The 22,231-nt window shown below is 35.9% G+C and overlaps 1 protein-coding gene across 2 annotated transcripts in view; it reads left to right on the top strand.

Moving 5' to 3' along the window:
* Lrfn5 (leucine rich repeat and fibronectin type III domain containing 5) overlaps positions 1-4,109 on the top strand; it is a 321,290-nt gene extending 317,181 nt beyond the window's left edge. The window contains exon 4 of one of the 2 annotated variants that reach the window (XM_055595431.1): positions 3,729-4,109. In XM_055595431.1, the coding sequence (XP_055451406.1) occupies positions 3,729-3,810 (82 nt within the window). In that variant the 3' untranslated portion in view covers positions 3,811-4,109. The remainder of the gene's footprint in view (positions 1-3,728) is intronic. The other variant, XM_055595430.1, reaches the window with a different exon arrangement.
* Positions 4,110-22,231: the final 18,122 nt, after the last annotated feature.

Here is a 22,231-nt window from a genome sequence, read left to right as displayed (position 1 = left end):
GGAATTGGGAGGAGATAAGAGAGGGAGACTACAACCAAAATACAAAATGAGTAAATTATAAACAACAACAATAATAATAATAGTTATATTAAAATTCCTGGTGATGAATTTTTCTTTAATATTTTTAAGAAATAAAACCTAATACCTTAATGTCTTAGATATACTTGATTTGCCATATTTTTCTGCTATGCCTTTTCTATAGTCATGACCAAGAAAATTTACATGCAAAAAGAAAAATGTTTGTCAAATCAGTGTCAAAATCTTATTCACTCACTATACAGTTTTCATTCCATTTATACATAAGGTTTTAAGTTGCTGTATGACACCCCTGCATGCATTCTTGGAACATTTAAATTATTTCTGGCTATTTGAGGCCTTTCATTTCCACAGTGGTCTGCAGGATCAAGAGCTGTGATCCCCCACTCTTTCTCACATGCCATTTTTCAGTGTTTGTGCTCTATTGTTTGCATGTGAAGGGCCCAGCACAGAGAATAGCCTTTCAGCACAAATCCACAGCTAGGGATGTCATACTGAAGCACCTAATAAGGGGAATTTATCACACAGAGAATGTTTGAAACAGAATTTTGTTCCACAAAATTCACTGTTCTGTTTGTTTGTTTTTTAAGGACCCTCCTGAATAAATGTGGAAATACAGGAAGCCTAAAATATTTCAATGAATCACATAAAATGATTGTGTAATACGATTATAGGGATATAATTACACAAAGATGATGCAAGGACAAAGGGGAGTGAAGTGGTTCATTAGTTTTTTGATGATAACTAGGGCAACTGAGATAATTAACAGCTATTTGTATCCTTAAAAGTAGCCCAGTAAAGCAAAGGATGCCCGTTTTAACATGTAAGAAAGGAGCGGTGTGCCCAGAAGTGGGTGGTCTTTCGTACACTGATACTGAAATGCTGTGAATGAGTGGGAAGAATGTCTTGACTACTCACAATTGTAAACATACGTAGGCTTTCTCTGATTGTGTGCACATGTCCTCATAGGAAGTGAGCCGTAGTCTGTACTATCTTATACCATCCTTAAAATCATTGTCATATTTCTACTTAAATTTGACCTACTTTATTGTATTTTATTATCAGACAAGGTGCTTTTGATTTTGTTATAACTTCTCTACGAATGGACTCTATGAAATTAGTACAATTGTTCTAAAGAAACAGTTTCTATTAGCTTTCTGTATAAGGATGTGAAACATAAATGAGCTTGATATGAAACTATCCTTAGTTATAACCAATCTATGAAAAAAATCAGATTTATCCTATGACTGTGTGCCCTTTTTTTAATTTCATATAAAGAATATTTTACCTGCAGTCAGCTGTTTCTTTAAGTGAGAAGAGTGCAGTTTGGATTCTGAATAGCTTTTGCTTACTATGTAAATTCTCTTAATGTGTGCATGTGTATGCGTGTGTGAGTGTCTTTGTTGTCTTTTACTTGCTTGTTTGTATTTTGGAATGATCACAGTAGACAAATCACATACTACTAAGATATTTAGCTTATTTTTGTCATAAACTATCCTCATGCAATTTGGAAATATTTGGACAATTTACCAAATTAGAAAAGAATAGAACTCTGTGGTCTTCAGATTACTTTTAAGAATTATCTCCTTTTTTTAGAGATCAGCACAACTCCAAAGAAAATTTTAATATCATTTAATAACACTCAGAATACAGACACTGATACAGGAATTTTATACAAACTATTGAAATCCCCTTTCTATTGTACTAGATGGCATTTTTTTCCTTTACATTTTCACATTGTTAAGAATGGTATTTGTCCCTATCTGTTCTACATTACATCTTTTCTGTGTTAAATTTTGTCCATTGCCTGATTATTCTGACCCCAGGAATTTCATTTATTTAATCAATAAACAATCTATTCTTTTCTTCTTGAAATATTGTGAGTTTTCCTTTATTAATTTTTAACTCAAATTTTGGTATAATTGCATCTTAATTTTTATAAAACAAAATATACAAGTTGAATATGAGCAGAAACAAAAATTTTGTTAATCGATTTTACCAGTATGTATTATGCTATGATCCTGAGGTGATCTAAATGATAGAAATAACATATTTTAATGAGCTTTTATCATAGGCTTATAGATCATGTATTAGTAAAATGTATATGAAAATAGTATATGCATATAAGTAGATCCTCAGATAATTAATGTCATTTTATAAGTAGGGTACCTACTGGTCCTTTAGCAATCTTTAGTGGTTTAATGCATTATTTTGGACACATTTATTTAAGCATTTTACCACATCAGGATAAAATATTTATGCTTCAGTACAAATAGATTCTCAGTCTTCATGGATTTAGGAAATGTTTAAAAATTCCACGGTTGACAATATTTGAGATATAATATTTTTGAGTACTTAAGGCTGAAGGAATGAAAGAACATACATTGAATAAAAGAAAATACATGAAAGCTCCTAAGCATTGGTTTTAAATATATGATCAAACTGTATCAAGGAATATAGGTTAGTGTTTCTTGCACAGTATAACAACCTAAAAGTTAATTGTGCCCTCAAATAATTCACAAATGTAGAATATTAATTATTTTGAAATAATTTCTTTACGTTTCCTTAAGTGTCTGCCAATTTCATGGATACTCAAGATGTTCCACAACTGTTTCCACTTCCATTTTGCTTCCTTATCCCCTCCCAATCCTGATGACCTAAACACCTCTTTTCTCTCCTCTGTTCCCCCATCTTTTTCATTTTTATGCTTGTTGAATTTTATTAGGCTTGTTTAAATGAGTATAAAAGGGGCCTTATTAACTGAATTAGGGACAACATTTCAGTTGAAAACAAACAAACAAACAAATACACACACATATACAAAAATGAAGAAAATTCAAAACGCTTCCCCAGAGAAAATCATTACCCGCCAACAGCTTCTCAAGGAAGAGTGGAACCTCATTGAGCATCCCTACAATCCATTGTAGAATGCCGTTTGGCTCTGTGTTGGCCAGGCCCTATGCAAGTATGAATGTAAATAGCAAAAATGAACAATATTCTTCATTATCATTAAGGGCATACCTAAATCTATTGAAATGTTAATGATACAAATCTCTGCAGAATTTAAAGCATAGAAGATCCTGTAAGTTTTAGAAATGCTGAAGAAATTTGATCAAGGATGCCCATGTTAAAAAAAAAAAAAGCATCAGAGGCATATATTATAACAAATGGCATGAATCAATGATTACAATATTTTAATTTTTGCCTGGGGTGTAGGAAAAATGAAGTAAGGGCAAATTCTGGTTTACGGTTTAGGTTTCACACAAATAAATATGGAGGCTTTATGCACTTCAATCTGCTTTTTAAATGGATGATAATTTTTACATATTTGCTAACTTTTTAGTGATTTATTATTTATTACAGTTTACAGACCCCTCCCTCTTCTCCCAGACTCACCCTCCCTCTCTTTTCTGCTCCTATGCCCCTCCCCTAATCCACTGATAGGAGAGGTCCTCCTCCCTTCCTATCTGACCCTAGCTATCTATTTTCATTGGGACTGGCTACATCATCTTTTTCTGTGGCTTGGCAAGGCAATGATGAAGTAGTGTCTTCCACACTGATGTGGATGTCTCTGCCATGTCCTGTACATGGTGTCAGGAGACTTCAGCCTGGGTTTTGCAGTTCAACAGCTTTAGAATTTCTGCAACACGATCTTACCGGTTTTGTGTTTCCTTTCCTTTCTTTTATTGCAGAGGCTGGAGTCAATATGAAGAGCACCACTTCCCTCTCTTCCGAGAACAGTTGCCCCTGATATTTTTACCGGATAAAGTTTGAAAATGTTTCAGTTCACAACGGCGGATTGTTGAACTGCTGTCCCAGAAGGAATTGCTCGTGGGAGCCAAAGTGAGGACGTCTCTGACGCAGTGACATGGCTCCCTCACACCATGGTTCATCCCCTTTTAAAACCAAATTTTTTTCTTCTGATCTACAAATATTTTTTTTAAGAAAGGAAAGAGAACGAAGCCTTCATTGGCATCAAGTTCTGTATCGATCCATCCTACATTGCCATCCATGATTTAACAGACTGTAGAATCTTGAATAATCTATATCACTTTAACAAATAAATGTTTTACTATGACACAATTTGCACATTGCCTTATTTGGGGGAATGCCTTTTACTTCAAGCCTGAATGGTGGTGTGAATTTTTTATAAGAACTAATATGTTTTAATAATAAATCTTCTTTATACCTGAGGTAAAAATCTTAAGGAATTTCAAATTGCTTAATAATAGTAGAATTTTTTTTTCTTTAGGGTGTAACTATATCTAAAGGAGGGGGACACAACCATTTGAACTCACTTATGGCAGCTGCTTGCTTCATGTAAGATACAAAGTGATGAGGAGTCTCTCTCTCATAAAGGACCATAAGAAAATGAGCAGAATGAAGAGATTAAAATAGTGTACATTGGCTTTGGCTTTCATAAAGATGAAAAAAAGATAAATTCAATAACCTGGTCATGGTCGTGGTCTTTTTCTCCAATGTTTCAAAATTTCAGAGTAAATAGAAAAGAACACACATCTACGTTAACACCAGAATATGTAGAAATGCATTATCTGTGAGATTTACAAACACAAATAAAGCCACACTCATATGGTGTCCAAACTGAGCCTTTTACAGTACATCCCATACTGGAACATGCGGATCAGTTGTCATCATTTTTATTCGAAAGTGTCATAATTATATTTGGTGTTAGATGTAAGGTTAATGAGCTGTTTACTATTAGGGTTATTTTTTTTTTCAAATACAGCAGATTATACTTGTTTTCTTTGACCAATCTGGTAATTACACTGAAAGCAAGAGCTTTCATCACTAGAGAACATTTGGACACACTTCCCAGACATTCATTTGCTTGAGTTGAACTTTTATTTTATTTCTGAGTTTGTTGTTATTATTATTCATAATAATAATATTTAAAATTTCTTCACTTTGTATTCCAGTTGTAGACCCCTCCCTCATTTCTCCCAGTCCTACCCTGCTTTCCTCTTCCTCCACTCTCTCTCCCCTAGTCCACTGGTAGGGAAAGTCCTCCTCCCCTATTTTGTGACCCTAGCCTATCAGGTCCCATTAGGACTGCCAGGATCCTCTTCCTCTGTGGACTGGACAGGTTGCCTCACTAGGGAGAAGCGATCAAGGAGCAGGCAACTGAGTTCATGTCAGAAACTGTTTCTTCTTCCCTTACCAGGGAACCCACATGAAGAGTGAACTATCTGTAGGCTACATCTGAGCAAGAGGGTCTAGGTCTTCTCTATGTATGGTCTTTAGTTGATGTATCAGTCTCTGCAGTACACCTGGCTCTGACATTTTTGTTGTTTTGTTTTATTTTCCTGTGTGTCTCCTCTGCCCTCAGCATCCTTCTACCTCCCACTTCTTCTGTAAGACTATCTACGGTCTGCCCATAGTTTGGCTGTGAGTTTCTGCATCTGCTTTGATCCCCTGCTGGTTGGAGTCTTTTAGAGGACATCTGTGGTAGGCTCCATTCCTGATTCCCCTCTTCTACCACTTCCGGTGTCTATCCTGTTTACCCTTCTGAGTGAAAATTAAGCATCTTCCCCCGGATCTTACTTGTCTTTCAGCTTCTTTAAGTCTGTTGAATTTAGTATGTCTATGAAAATTTGATAATGATTTCTGATGTGAGCAGTTTGCTTAATTCTGTCTATTGACAATTTTTTTCTTTTTTTTTTGTATTTTATTTGTTTCTTATCAGTTACATTTTATTAACTCTGTACCCCAGCCATGTCCCGATCCCTCATTCCCTCCCAGTCCCTCCCTCCCTCCCTCATCTCCACCGTGCCCCTTGCCAAGTCCACTGATAGGGGGGACCTCCTCCCCATTCATCTGATCCTGTTTTATCATGTATCTTCACGACTGGCTGCAAAGCTCTCCTCTGTGGCCTAACAGGACTGCTCCTCCCTTGGGGGGGGGGGGGAAGGCCAAAGAGCCAGTCCTTGAGTTCCTGTTAGAAACAGTCCTTGTTCCCCTCACTATGGGAAACCAATTGGTTACTGAGCTACCACAGGCTACATCTGAGCAGATGTTCTAGGTTACATTCATACATGGTCCTTGGTTGCATGTCAGTCTCAGAAAAGACCCTGTGCCCAGATATATTTGGTCCTTGTGGAGCTCCTATCCTTTCCTCATCAGACTAACTCCCCTTCTTTCTTATGATTCCTTGTACTCTGGTAAAGGTTTGGTCATGAGTCTTTGCTTTGAAAACACTGCTAGTTAGAGTCTTTCCAATGCGCTCAGTAGACTCCTGTCATATGTTCAATGCACATCACATCTGTCATTCTAAACGAGGATTGATCATCTTACCCCATGTCCACTCTCTTGGTTATCTTTTTTAGGTGTACAGATTTAATTATGTTTATTATATCTTATAGTTCTATATAAGTGAGTATATACCGTGTTTGTCTTTCTCCTTCTGGGATATTTCACTCAGGATGATCTTTTCTAGGTCCCACCATTTGCCTGCAAATTTCATGATTTCCTCCTTTTTGATTGCTGAGTAGTATTCCATTGTGTAAAAATACCACAATTTCTGTATCCATTCCTCCGTTGATGGACATCTGGGTTGTTTCCAGGTTCTGGCTATTACAAATAAAGCTGCTATAAACATGGTTGAGCAAATATCCTTTTTGTGTACTTGAGCAAACTTTGGGTATATACCTAGCAGTGGTATAGCTGGGTCTTGAGGAAGCACTATTCCTAATTGTCTTAGAAAGCACCAGATAGTTTTCCAGAGTGGTTGTACCAGTTTACATTCCTACCAGCAGTGGAGGAGGGTTCCCCTTTCTCCACAACCTCTCCAGCATGTGTTGTCCCTTGAGTTTTTCATTTTGGCCATTCTGCTGGGTGTAAGGTGATATCTCAGGGTCGTTTTGATTTGCATTTCCCTGATGGCTAATGAGGATGAGCACTTTTTTAAGGGTTTCTCTGCCATTCGATATTCCTCTACAGAGAATTCTCTGTTTAGCTCTGTTCCCCATTTTTTAATTGGATTACTTGGTTTGCTGCTTTTCAGCTTCTTTTGTTCTTTGTATATACTCGATATTAGTCCTCTGTTAGATAAACGGTTAGTGAAGATTCTTTCCCAATCTGTAGGCAGGCGTTTTGTTTTGATGACAGTGTCCTTTGCTTTACAGAAGCTGTTCAGTTTCATGACGTCCCATTTATTGATTGTTGCTCTTAGAGCCTGTGCTGTTGGTGTTCTGTTCAGGAAGTTGTCTTCTGTGCCAATGAGTTCTAGGCTGTTCCCCACTTTTTCTTCTAACAGATTTAGAGTATCTGGTTTTATGTTGAGGTCTTTGATCCACTTGGACTTTAGTTTTGTGCAGGGTGATAAATATAGATCTATTTTCATTTTTCTGCATGTGGACATCCAGTTGGACCAGCACCATTTGTTGAAGATGCTGTCCTTTTTCCATTGAATGGTTTTGGCTTCTTTGTCAAATATCGAGTGTTCATAGGTGTGTGGATTTTTTTCTGGATCTTCTATGCGGTTCCATTGATCCTCCTTTCTGTTTTTGTGCCAATACCATGCAGATTTTATTACTATTGCTTTGTAGTACAACTTGAGATCGGGGATGGAGATACCTCCAGATGATCTGTTGTTGTACAGGATTGTTTTGGAGATTCTGGTTTTTTTGTTTCTTCATATGAAGCTGAGAATCTTTTTTTCAAGGTCTGTAAAGAATTGAGTTGGTATTTTGATGGGAATTGCATTGAATCTGTAGATTGCTTTTGGCAGGATGGCCATTTTCACAATGTTAATCCTAGCAATCCAAGAGCATGGGAGATCTTTCCATCTTCTGAGATCTTCTTCAATTTCTTTCTTCAGAGACTTGAAGTTTTTCTCAAACAGGTCTTTCACTTGCTTGGTTAGTGTCACCCCAAGGTACTTTATGTGGTTAGTGGCTATAGTGAAGGGTGTTGTTTCCCTAATTTCTTTCTCGGCCCTTTTGTCTTTGGTATACAGGATGGCTTCTGATTTTTTTTTGAGTTGATTTTGGATCCTGCCACTTTGCTGAAGGTGTTTATCAACTGGATGAGTTCTCTGGTTGAATTTTTGGGGTCGCTCATATATACTATCATATCATCTGCGAAAAGTGACACTTTGACCTCTTCCTTTCCGATTTGTATACCCTTGATCTCCTTTAGTTGTCTTATTGCTCTGGCTAGGACTTCGAGTACTATGTTGAAGAGGTAGGGAGAGAGTGGGCAGCCTTGTCTTGTCCCTGATTTCAGTGGGATTGATTTAAGTTTCTCTCCATTGAGTTTGATGTTGGCTATAAGCTTGCTGTATATTGCTTTTACTATGTTTAGATATGTGCCTTGTATTCCTGATCTCTCCAAGACTTTAAACATGAATGGGTGTTAGACTTTGTCAAATGCTTTTTCAGCATCTAAGGAGATGATCATATGGTTTTTCTCCTTCAGTTTGTTTATGTGGTGGATTACATTGATGGATTTCCGTATGTTGAACCATCCTTGCATGCCTGGGATGAAGCCTACTTGGTCGTGGTGGATGATTATCTTTGATGTGTTCTTGGATTCGGTTTGCAAGGATTTTCTTGAGTATTTTTGCGTCAATGTTCATAAGAGAGATAGGTCTGAAGTTCTCTTTTTTTGTTGGGTCTTTGTGTGGTTTAGGTATCAGGGTGACTGTTGCTTCATGGAATGAGTTTGGTAATGTACCTTCTGTTTCTATTTTGTGGAATAGTTTGAGGAGAATTGGTGTGAGCACTTCTTTGAAGGTCTTGTAGAATTCCGCGCTGAAACCATCTGGCCCAGGGCTTTTTTTGGAGGGGAGACTGTGAATGACTGCTTCAATTTCCTTGGGGGATATAGGGCTGTTCAGTCTTTCTACCTGATCTTGACTTAATGTTGGAAGATGGAATCTATCAAGAAAATTGTCCATTTCATTAGATTTTCAAATTTTGTAGCATATAGGCTTTTGTAGTATGACCTAATGATTGTTTGAATTTCCTCTGTGCCTGTAGTTATGTCACCCTTTTCATCTCTGATTTTGTTGATTTGGATAGATTCTCTCTGCTTTTTAGTTAGTTTGACTAAGGGTTTGTCTATCTTGTTGATTTTCTCAAAGAACCAGCTTTTTGTTTCATTGATTCTTTGAATAGTTTTATTTGTTTCTAATTGATTGATTTCAGCCCTGAGTTTGATTATTTCCAGCCTTCTGCTCCTTCTTGGGTGTATCTGCTTCTTTTTTTTCTAGGGTTTTCAGTTGGGCCATTAAGTTGTTTGTATGTGATGTTACGAATTTCTTCTTGCAGGCACTTGGTGCTATAAATTTTCCCCTGAGCACTGCTTTCAGGGTGCCCCATAAATTTGGGTATGTTGTGCCTTCATTTTCATTGAATTCTAGGAAGTCTTTGATTTCTTTCTTTATTTCTCCCTTAACCCAGCTGTCGTTGAGTAACAGGTTGTTCAGTTTCCATGTACGTGTAGGCAGTTTGTTATTTCTGTTGTTGTTGAGGTCCAGCTTAAGTCCATGGTGGTCAGATAGAATACAAGGGATTATTTCAATCTTTTTGTATGTGTTGAGGCTTTCTTTATGACCAACTATATGGTTTATTTTGGAGAACATTCCATGTGGTGCTGAAAAGAGGGTATACTCTTTTGAGTTTGCATGAAAAGATCTGTAGACGTCTATTAGGTCCATTTGATTTAGGGTCTCTGTAAGTGTTTTTATTTCCCTATTTGTTTTCTGTTTAGTTGATCTGTCCTTTGGTGAGAGTGGAGTGTTGAAGTCTCCCACTATTAGGGTTTTAGGATCAATGTGTGATTTAAGCTTTAATATTGTTTCATTTACGAATGTAGGTGCTCTTGTATTTGGGGCATAGATATTCAAAATTGTGATGTCCTCTTGGTGGATTTTTCCTTTGATGAGAATATAGTGGCCCTCCTTATCTTTTTTTATTAACTTGGGTTGAAAGTCTATTTTATTAGATATTAGGATGGCTACTCCCGCTTGTTTTCTGGAACCATTTGCTTAAAGACAGTTTTCCAGCCCTTTACTCTGAGGTAGTGTTTATCTTTGTTGCATAGGTGTGTTTCTTGGATGCAACAGAATGATGGATCCTGTTTCCGCAACCATTCTGTTAGTCTGTGTCTTTTAATTGGGGAGTTGAGTCCGTTGATGTTGATAGAAACTAGTGACCAACAATTGTTACTTATTTTAGATGTGGTGTTGGTGGTGTCACTGAGTTTCATTGCTTGTCTTCTTTTGGTTTTTTTGTTGTGTAGTTATCTATTTCCTCTGTTTCCTTCGATGTAGTTGTTTTCTTTGGTTTGGAGTTTCCCTTCTAGTAACTTCTGTAGAGCTGGGTTACTATGTAGATATTGTTTAAATTTGGTTTTGTCTTGGAATATCTTGAATTCTCCGTCTATGTTGAGTGAAAGTTTTGCTGGGTATAGTAGTCTGGGTTGGAATCTGTGGTCCCTTAAGGACTGTATGATTTCTGTCCAGGCCCTTCTGGCTTTCATAGACCATGGAGTATGGGTACAAATAGAACCATTTCCAAAACAGGCCTTGAAATACTGTTCTGAGCTGTGATCCAGAGACACCATTGTCCCTGATATTTTTACTTTGGAGAGGAAGAGGACATTTTGTAAAAGAAATCATTTGTGTGAGTGTTAATTGTTTAGTGTATATTTATTTCCTCATCATAATCATTTGTGCACACACAACAAACACACACACATTTTCCAAGGCATTCATTTCTATGGGCACATACTTTTCACTCTTTGGCTACTGTTAATTATGTCAAAATATTATTGATGTCCAAGTGTCATTTAATTCTCAGTTTTAAATTCTTTACGTTTGTATTTAGATTATTAGCTGCTAGGTTATGTTATGGTTTTTTTATTTGAAACTTTTCTTTGTTTTATCATTTTAAAATAATTGCTGCACTGATGTCTACCACACCTACATTTGCTTTCCGCTAAGCAATGTATGGGACTTATTTTCCACATTTGTAATTTTCAGATGGGTCTAAGTGACATTCAGAAGATGCTTAACCATAGGGTGCATTTGGGCAAATGTTCTATTAGGTAAATTTTCATCAGAATGAGGTCAAAATGTGTACTTGCAAAAATAAGATATGTACAATAGCATTATACACTGTAATCTTAATGGGTTCAACATCATACATACAATCGTTTAATTAAAATGTTATATAGAAGTTGAATATTTTCATTGAATTTGACTTGCATTCCTAGATAGCTAATGGTGTTGATTGCTCTTCAATGCCCCTATTGGACCTTTTATGTCTTCTTTGGTGAACTGACCAATTACTTTGCCTACTTTAATATTAGATAGATTATTTTACATGAGGGCAGAGGTACGTGGTAAGTGAATACCTACATACTCTATTTGAGATGGTGTTTATATATATATTAGATTTATGATTTTCAATTTTCTCCCATATTATGGAGTGTTGGAATTATGAAATTTCTATTGTAATTTTTAAGAAATTTTAAAAAACAAAATTGTCATATATAATATCAAGAGGTTAATAACACTAGTTTTTCAATTTCATGAACATGAAATATTTTCAGTCTTCCTTAATTTGCCATGTCTTCCTTAATTTGTTTCAATCATTTTATATTGTTACTCTAAGTATTGACTGTGTATCTCATGACTTGGCTTAGTTTCTTTCATTAGGTCTTATAGCTTTAGGTGTATGTTCCAGAAGGTTCTATATATAAAACCTTGTCATCCATAAATGATTTTTTTTTCTCCTTTCAGTGCTTGTGATTTTCGTTTCTATCTAATTTCATTGGCTTGAAACAGCAGTAATAGAAATGAACATCTTTGTCCTCCAATGTCTGGTACTAGAGATAAGCTTGCAACCTCTCGTAATGAGTATGATGTAATATCTGTGTTTTACACAAATTGTCTGCAGGGGAAGGAAGGTCCCTTTGTTACTATATATCTCTAATTAACATAAAATTGTGTTATGTTTATCAAATGCCTTTTTTACTGAAATAAGATGATTGTGCATATTTTTATATTTTACATGTGTATTAACTTAACATTTTGCATTGATAGACTTTTCTCCACCTCAGTTGCCATAGCAATTCTAGGATAAATTTTCTGCAGCCGTTATGTGTTATACTTGAAATAAGCTGACTTAGATTTGATAGTATTTTGAGGATTTTGACTTAGGTGTAAAATACACTGGTGTATAATTTTATGTCTCTCTAATATCTCCATCTATTTTTGTTCTTGGGTTAACATGGGTCAACTGAATGAATGAAGAAGAATATCTTACTTTCTGTTTGTTATAATTCACCAGTGAATTCACTTGGGTTTTGTTTTGGTTTGGTTTGGGTTTTGGTTTTTTGGTTTGTTTGTTTCTTATTGTGTTTAGATTATTGGTTGGTTGACCTTTTTTTGTAAGTCTATAGAAATTCTATTTTTTCTTTTCAAGAAATATAAGTAATTTATCTGTTTTTAAACGTTTCCTTTTATTATTTATTACAATTTATTTACTTTGTGTACATGCTGTAGCCCTCTTCCTCATGTCCTGCTGGTCTCACCCTTCTTCCCTCTTCACCCAACTCTGGTAACCCACCCCTAGTACACTGATAGGGGAGGAAAGTCCTCCTCCCCTACTATCTGACCCTAGCCTATCAGATCTCATCAGGACTGCCTGGATTCTTAATCTGTGGGCTGGCTAGATCACCCACCACAAGGAGGTGATCAAAGAGCAGGCATCTGAGTTCACACCAGTGGCTGCCTCTGTTCCCCTTACTAGGGTATACACATGGAGGGTGAGCTGCCCAGGCGCTACATCTGAGCAGAAGTTCTAGGTCCTCTCCATGCATGGTCATTGGCTAATTCATCAGTCTCTGCAGGATGCCCTGGGCTCAGATTTTTCGGCTCTTTTGGTCTCCTTGTGGAGCTCCTGTCCTCCTTACAGCCATAAGAATGGCTAAGATTAAAAACTCAAGTGGCAACACATGCAGGAGAGGATGTGGAGAAAATGATACCCTCCTCCATTGCTGGTTGGAGATCAAAGTTGTACAGCCACTTTGGAAATCATTCTTGAGATTTCTCAGAAATTTGGGAATAGTGCTACTTCAAGACCCAGCTGTACCACTCCTGGGCATATACCTGAAATATGCTCAACCATACAGCAAGGACATTAGTTCAGCTATGTTCATAGCAGCTTTATTCATAATAGCCAGAATATGGAAACACATAACTGAAGAATGTATACAGAAATTGTGGTACATTCATACAAATGGAATACTACTCAGGAAAAATAAGGAAATCATGAAATTTGCAGGCAAATGGTGGGAACTAGAAAAGATCATCCTGAGTGTGTTATCCCAGAAGCAGAAAAACACACATTGTATATATTCACTTATAAGTGGATATTAGCCATATATAATATAGGATAAGCATACTCAAATCTATAGCCTTAAAGAAACTAAACAACAAGGAGAACCCTGGGGAAGATGCTGAATCCACATACAGAAGAGCAAACAGGATAGACATTGCAAGTGGGAGAAGGTAAGAGCCTTCTACAGGGGCCTTTAAAACTCTCTACGCATCAGGATATCAAAGTAGATGCTGAGACTCAGCCAAACATTGAGCAGAGTGCAGGGAACCTATGCAAGAAGGGCGAGATAGTAACTTACTGTTATCAGAAATTTCTCAGTTATTTTTAGAATAGCGAAAATACTTGTATATATTTTTTCGTGACATTGTCAAATTATTATTGTTTCAGTCATATCACTTATGTTGAATTATTTACTGTGGCATATTGTCTCTGACTAGAACTCAGTGGTTGGCTCATTGAGCACCTCCCTCTGAAGGGGGAGCAGCCTTGCCAGGTCACAGAGGAAGACAATGCAGCCAATCCTGATGAAACCTGATAGGCTAGAGTCAGATGGAAGGGGAGGAGCACCTCCCCTATCAGTGGACTTAGAAAGGGGCCTGGGAGGAGATGAGGGAAGGAAAGTGGGATTGGGAGGGGATGACAAAGGGAGCTACAGTTGGGATACAAAGTGAATAAGCTGTAACTAATACAAAAAAATAAAAAATAAAAATAAAACTCTCCAACTTTTATTGAAGACAGGCCTTTTATTCTTTTTATTCTGCCAAAATTTGTTTTGGATGTTTTGGGACTTTATATTTGTCCAGGTAAGTTTGTAACCACTACGCTTTCTCGATTAAGCACTCCTTTTATAAATTGCAGTGTTCATTTTCTCCTACAACCATCTTCACTTAATGTCTAGGTCCTCTAATATTAGCTCATGAGTCTCCCAGTTTCATTTTTCACTTGGTTTACCATGAAATAATTTTTCAGTCTCAATCTATTTGTTTGCTTAAACACTAGACATAAAGCAGCCTTTTTTGTTTCCTCTTTTGTGTTTTGTTTTCTTCTGTCCTCATCCTTTGTGTATGTGTGTGTGGTTTTTCCAACTTTATTTTTTTAATTTTTGATTTATTATATATTGTAAGTTATTCACTTTGTATCCCATCTATAGCCACCTCACTCCTCTTCTCCCAGCCACACCCTCCCTCCCTCTTCACCCCCCTATGCCCCTCCCCTATGTCCCCTTTCTTTTTTATCTGACCCTAGCTTATCAGATCTCATCAGGACTGGCTGCATCGTCTTTCAATCTTAATCAATTTATGTTTGAAATGATTGATGAGGACAGACATACACACTGCTTTTATTTAATTCTGCATGTCTTATATCTGTGAAAAGCAACCCTGAATTGCTTTGAATATATACATTACTTTGAATGTAGTAAATATTAAAGTATTGTTTTGCTAAAATCACGCTCTACACATTTAGCAAGAAACATCTGCCACATCTCTGAACAGAGAACAAAACAAAGCTGATTATTTAATCACACTCCTTCAGGTAGTTTCCAAACAGATTAGGAGACACAGGCTCCATAACGTAGGTGTGAAGTCCATTGACCTAGTTCAGGATGGGGAACAGTCTGTTGTGCAAGTTGGAGTTGGAAAAAAAGGCAACTGAAAATGCCATCCTGATGTCCTGTCATCCCAAGTTTTCCCCTTTCAGCATCTATTTTGTTGCTGTAAACCTTTGACTCTTTTTGAGAGATTTCGGTGCACTAGATATCACTGTTTTGCTTTCCTTTAATAGGTCTGGGAGAGTTAAAGCTGACCTACTCACCTCAACATTGGACTATCTCCACTGAATGTTAGATTCAATTGCATTTTATAAGTATTGTGTAAATGAAAAAAATGAAACCTGCAAGCCACAGGGTGACACACACTGTTAGACATTTTTAGAGTTGTAATGCCAGGTAATCTAATAAATTTGAGTTCAGGATCTTTACTTTCTTTGTGTAAAATTGCCATATGACTTTGCTTTTGTCCAACTTCTCACCCATAATTAATCTGTCTTCATGCTCTATTTGAAGGTTTCATTATTTCATTTTTGCACTATTTGAAATTTACTTCAAAGACTTAATGCCCAATATTCTTCTGAGCCTTATTAACTACTCTGAATAACAGTCATTCTAAAATTAACCTATTACAAATATTCAAACTTGCAATGATAAGCTAATACCATTATAATCATACTCAAATAAAAAATTTTCCTTAGTTGTATTGTTTAAAGAGATAGTAAACAGCTGTATATAAACATAAATCAAGGCAAAAGCTATAGAAAGACTGAAATGCAATGTCTTTCAAAAGCATAAAATGCAAGTATATTTGCATTGGTAAATAATTCATAATTTTTAATAAGAAAATTCATAGAGGAAGGCATTTGTAAACCAGTAATAATTTCTGCATACTATTATGGCAAACATATTCATGGAGTTTTTTTGAGATGCTTACAAATTTGTTGTTGTAATTTATATTTAAGGTGAAAAAAAAGGAACATCAGAGACAACTCAAGACCTGTGTTTGACTTGACATTTTATGGCTCCAAGGTTTTTTGAGATATGTAATTGTTCAGGTAAAAAAAAAAAATTAAAAACTAATGGGTATAATTTTTCCCATAGAAATTAAGAAAGCAATGCTGATACACTAAAATTATCTTACTTTATTCCTTTGTAAATGTTGCTTTTATTCTTCTGAAGTAATTTTTGTCTCCAAGGCTTACTGACTCTGTCTGTTAACCTAAGCATAGAATGTTTACAGCTGCTAAGATTGCTAAATAAGATTGCCCTTTGCAGGTTTTTATTTTATTCTATTTTATATTTAAGTTGCCTCTCTTTCAGCTCTGTTTTCATAAGAGTTGGGCATATCCTAGTCTGTCAAATATTTCTTTCATTCGTCACTGTTGGCCTGTCAATTAAATGTCCCTTAATTCCTCTGAAATGTGGATGCTTCCCTCTACAAAATGACTTTACCTTCGTTGCTTGGGATTAAATGTGAGTACTAAGGGTATCTACATTCCAGCTAGATCACACAGACCTAGAATGAATTTGGATGTGATCAGAGCAACCATGCTGCTTGATTAAAATGCCCCTCAACATTTATTTAAGAATTTAGGCATAAATATGTTTAATTGAATTTGTTTGTGAACAGTTTTGTTTGAATGAATTTATGAAGAAAGTGACTTAAGGAAGTATTCACATAGAATCTCCAACCACCAACAGATCTCTCTTGTGCTATAAAGGTGACATTTTAACAAGTCATATACCTTAAGACTTCTTACTTTTGCAACAATTTGTTTAGCATTGAATGTCCTGGGTTAGTATTTCGTAACTAGGGATACAGAAAAAAATTTACTCAAAGACAATTCAAATACTGATGTCTAAGTAGTGAAGAAGTATGGAGACATGTTTGCCCAAGCATAGATATTATAGGGATTCAAGAACCTGTGTCTAGAAGTGAAACACAAACCAAACAAAGGGCTCACTGAAGAAGAGAAATAAAAAGAGTTCACAAAATGGTGCTTCTTAAGGTAAGATGTAATAACATATCCACACAATGACTACATTCACAGAATGACAAAAATGACATGATCCCAGCTTGAGCTAATATAATATTTCAGTAATTTTCTCAAAGACATATTACCAAGAACTAAACTTCATGCTACTAAGTTCTGGGACTTCTTCAACACTCAATGGTGCATAGGTTATTTGGGACAAGTACTGTGTATGTGCTACGTAAATATTGCAGTAAGAGCTGTATACAGAATGAATGAATGAATGAATGAATGAATGAATGAAGGATGACAACTGTGGAGTCAGCAAAGGACATGATAAAAGCTCTGATTTGATGAGGATAACAGCTAACAAATTGAAACAAGATGTAAGTAGATGTAAAATATATAGGTAGACATACATTTTCTTATCCAATAAGCTTGCATTTATTCAATGTATACTAATTAGAATGAGTTGCTCCCAATCTTTCTGTTCATCTAGATAAAGTAAGCAATGAATGAGTTTCATATATCTAAGACATGCAATGAGGATCATATAGATATGATGGATCCAGGCATGAAGACTTTGCTTTTTTATATATTAATAACAGTTTATTCAATTTTATCCCAGCTGTAGCCCCCTCCTTCATTTCCTCCCAATCCCACCCTCCCTACCTCATCTCCTCCCAAGCCCCTCTCCAAGTCCTGTAATAGTCGAGGTCCTCCTTCCCTTCCATCTGACCCTAGCTTATCAGATCTCATCAGTACTGGCTGCATTGTCCTCCTCTATGGCCTGGTAAGGCTGCTCCCCCTTGGGGGGAGGGGTCAAAGAGCCCTCCATTGAGTTCATGTCAGAGACAGTCCCTGTTCCCTTTACTAGGGTACCCACTTGGGTACTGAGCTGCCATGGGCTACATCTGAGCAGGGATTCTAGGTTATATTCATGAGTGGTCCTTGAAAGACATTGTTTTGATAGGAATAAAAATGTGAAAATAAAAAATTTGCATATTAACTAAACAATAGGTATGATAGTAATTAATATTTCAGAAACTAACAGAAACTTCTCGTTATATGTGCCAATACAAACCTGAATTTAGTAGGAAGTATATGGGATCAGACTGAGAGTGCTAGAGGGCACCTGTAATCCCAGCACTCAGGGAGACAGAGGCAGGGTGATTTCTGTGAGTTCAAGGCTAGCCTGGTCTACAAAGCATGTCCAGGACAGCCAAGGCTACACAAAGAAACCCTGTCTCAAAAACACAAAAAACAAAACAATCAAACAAAACAAAACAAAAAAGAGTGAGAGTACCAAAGGAAAAAAGTATATGTATGTGTGTTAAAGTATTCTATTTTCTACAGTGTAACTTTAAGTTTATACTAATGACTAGGCACTCAGAGCTTGAGTGTTAGAACAGTACACACCTGTGATTACTGTAATTGGCTATTTAGAAGCCCCAGCATCAGAAGTTCAGTGCTACTTCTTCCTACATAGCCTGCTTGAGGGCAGCGTGGGATATATGAGACTCTAGATAAAAGAAAGGGAAAATAAAAGAGAATTGAAGGAAGGAAAGAAGAAAGAAAGGAGGAAGGAAGGAGGGAAAGAAAAAGAAACAGCTTTGAGATTAAAAATGTATACAAATGTATGTAGTAAAGTGTAGATTAACTTCCTTGGTATATAAGAGTCTTCCTCTTGCTCCTCTTGAGGAAAAGGAACTTCCTATCCTTCATTCAGTGAAAAGTCTCCACACACAATTAATTTCCAGTGTCCTCTCATGGATTGCTTTATTGTATCAAATTAATTCATAAGTTCTCCACAAGTTGTTTAACACTGCTGTGTTTGGTGGACACCCTGACAGGTGGGAACTGAGTCCAGTTGAATTATTTGACATAGGAATAACAATTGTGAAAAGATAAAATTATATTGCTGTATTTCTATTTCTAGTATTTGAATGCCTTTAAGTTACATAGCTTTTACTTGTTTAGCAGTTAAAACTTTGTTATATTCTTTTAAAATTAAAAATGTGATAAATTATCACTGTGGCATATATATAAATCTAAAGTAATTTTTCAAAATAAATTTGATGACAGGAATAGTCTCAAATATTTTCCTATTGGGGTCATCAATTTTTCTACTATTTCTTTCTTTTACTCCCTGGCAAATTCCTGACACTCAAAATTTAGATAGGATAATTATTTATTTTTATGACATATCCTACACATAGAAAACTGAACTTTGTTGTTCTTTATATTCTTGATTTTGAAGTCTAAACATCATGTTTATTTATTATAAGCTGAAACATCAAAAAGTTAATCATTTTTTTGTACAGATTTTTGAAACAATATAAAGTGAACACTCTATAGCTTCTGTTTTTAGAAATCCTATTACTTTCTCCTTTCTTGTCTTTTATTTTTATTTTATAAAAACATTTATTTTCCATTTACTTATGCGCGCGCGCGCGCACGCGTGTGTGTGTGTGTGTGTGTGTAGGTACCTACATTGTAAAGGATGAATACAGAAGAGGGTATAAGATTTCTTTAAGCATGAGTTTTAGCTAATTTTGATAAGCCCAGCATGTGTCCTGGGATCTGACCTTAGGCCCTCTTTAAGAACAGTTCCTGGATGTGAAGATCATCTGGCTGAGACATCTGTCACCCCAATGACCACCTGGTTAATTCTGCTTTTGTGGTTGGCTATGTGGGTGTCTGCTTCATCCCTCAGGACTCCATGAGTGTCCTGGCAGAAACTGGGCCTTAGGTCAATGAAGATGACCTTCCCAAATAGTGGATGAAACCCAGTAGCAAATCCTTTTGTCAACTGAAAATTTCTGCATAATTACAGTGACAACAAATATTCTCTACAATTGATTTCAGACTTCCGGAGATTTCAGAAAAGAGTTCCATTTTACTTTTTTTTTTTTGAGGTGGGGGGAGGGAGTTGGTGGTGTTTTCTGTTTTCAAGAAATTTTATATGCAGTGCAAGTACAGTGCAGCCTTCATCTCACCACTTTAGGTCATTTCGTGGTGTTATCCATTCTTCAAGGATTTTTAAATCATCTTACTATGTGGATGTGAATACCATGATAATTATTTGCTTCTAAGAAAGCCATATAATTCTTTCTTCACTTTGCTTTAGAAAATATTTACTTAAGTTAAACAGTTTCTTTCAAATCTGTCTTATTGCTTTACAATGAAGTCTATGTTTTTTGAAAATGCTAGAAATTATTTCTATTGAATCTGGATACTCTTTTTCATCCTGCTAATTAACTCACAATTTGGAAAAAAAAAACTTGCTAAGGTACAAATATTTTTCTGAAATGACAGCCAAGAGTTTTTGGCGTGAAGTATTGCCTTCTTGTGGAAAAAAAAATTAAATTTGTACCATTTAATTTTCTTTTCTGTTATTATGTATGTAAATGTATAAGGTATTGTATAGGGCAGTGAGGTGTGTTTGTGTTTGTGTGTGTGTGTGTGTGTGTGTGTGTGTGTGTGTGTGTGTGTACGAACGGGGCAGGAACATGCCATAGCATGTATCATGTGTTAGAGCTCAGAAAACAACTTTTGAGAAACTTGTCTCATTTCATTTTGGGATCTACAGAAAAACTTGGGTTGTCAGATTTGTGCAACAAAAGCTATGAAAAATATATTCTTAGAAGTTGTAAAAGTTACTTGAGAATCAATTCTGTTTAATATAATTCCAATATAGTAGTAAAATAAACATTTCTTTATTGTACTATCAAGCTATTCTTTATAGATATACTAACTATAGTGATTCCAACACTATTTGGAACCTCACAAGTTAAATATATTAAAATCATCGTAAAGACATCTAGGAGAAAATTTCACATAGTCATCATTTATTGTATCTTTACAGTCTCAATTTTTCTTCTTTCTAAAATTATGGCCAAAATGACTATCATAAGACTTTATGGAAAGAAAGGGAACAAATTAAAGTTAGCAATTTCCAAAAAGCTTTCAGAAATCACACCCTTCATTTATTTAAATCATCAAATTATTCAGTGTCATTTCTTTTACCAGTAGAGATAACTAATTTTCAATAACAATAATGATTCCTAACATGTAACATTTGAATCTTTTATATTCTCAGCAAATATCCTTCAAACATTACAATTAAAAAGGCAACAGTAGCATAGTCCATCAATCCTTTCATGTATCAGTTGCACAAAATTTTGGATTAATTATTGCTGATGGTAGATTTTTTCCAAAGACTGGTTGAGATGAGAAAAACAAACAAACAAAAAATCTAGGTAATTAATAAGCAATCATTTAAGTAAACATGTTTTTATCAATTTTGTCCAGCAAGATATCTCATCAGGAAAATGTGCTTGTCACCAAGCCTGATGATCCAAATTTGATCTATAGACCTAGTAGGGATAGAATGTCCCCCAGAAAGTTGTCTTTCGACCTTTTGGCCACAGTACATTTGTTTCCTTCCTGCAACCCATGAATTTCATAAGTAAACTCACATTGATTTGAGAAAGGAATGTCAAGATTGGACATTCCCAATTCTCTTTCCCACGTTTACATTCTCCTTATTCTATGGCATACTTTTATATGCACCATTTAAGAGTACTATTACCCTTTAATTGAATTCAACTAGATTTTAAAGCTTAAGATATTAAAATTGATATAATACACCCTACACAGCTGCTTTCTGTCTTAGTGCAATCTTGTTGTTGTCCACATCACAACATTTCTAGTATTGTGTGTTTTTAAATAATTAACTGACTTTCTTTTTTTTTTTCTGATTTCGTTGCCAAGATTATAAGCGTAAGAGAAAAATTATCTGTACCAACTATAGTGAATTTAACAACACATTTACAAATACTCAAAAGTAGTCTGGGAATGATAAATAGAAGTAGAATCTGACTTTAAAAAAATTAGATGTGAAGAATAACTGCAGTCAGGAAAAGCTAACTGGAAATAGATTCTAGAACCAGTTGTGCGACAGAGAAAGCAGAGCAGCAGGTGTGCATAGGGGAAGGCGTTGCAGTAAGGAAATGGAGGTTTTCTGTGTAGGACATACTGTGTGGCACAGCGATCTAACACTCCTTAGTAGCTAAATTAGGAAAGGATCACAGGAAAGACGTTACAGGTTCAATCGCTGTGGTCAAGATACTTTATAATAAAGAGACACAAGACAGTAATGTTATGATAAAAAGATGGTTTTTTAATAGTCAAAAAAGCATAAGGTAAGTCTGAAGGGGCATTAACAAGATGACGGCCTAGTCCTACTACATCCCTCGAGAGGACACTAAGATCATCCAACTGATTGATTGCACATGAAC

Source organism: Psammomys obesus, unplaced genomic scaffold (genome assembly GCF_907164565.1).
Source record: "Psammomys obesus unplaced genomic scaffold, mPsaObe1.curated_primary_1811, whole genome shotgun sequence".
Lineage (NCBI taxonomy): Eukaryota > Metazoa > Chordata > Mammalia > Rodentia > Muridae > Psammomys > Psammomys obesus.
The sequence above is the reverse complement of the archived record's forward strand: the minus strand, read 5'-3'. Positions and strand labels throughout refer to the sequence as shown.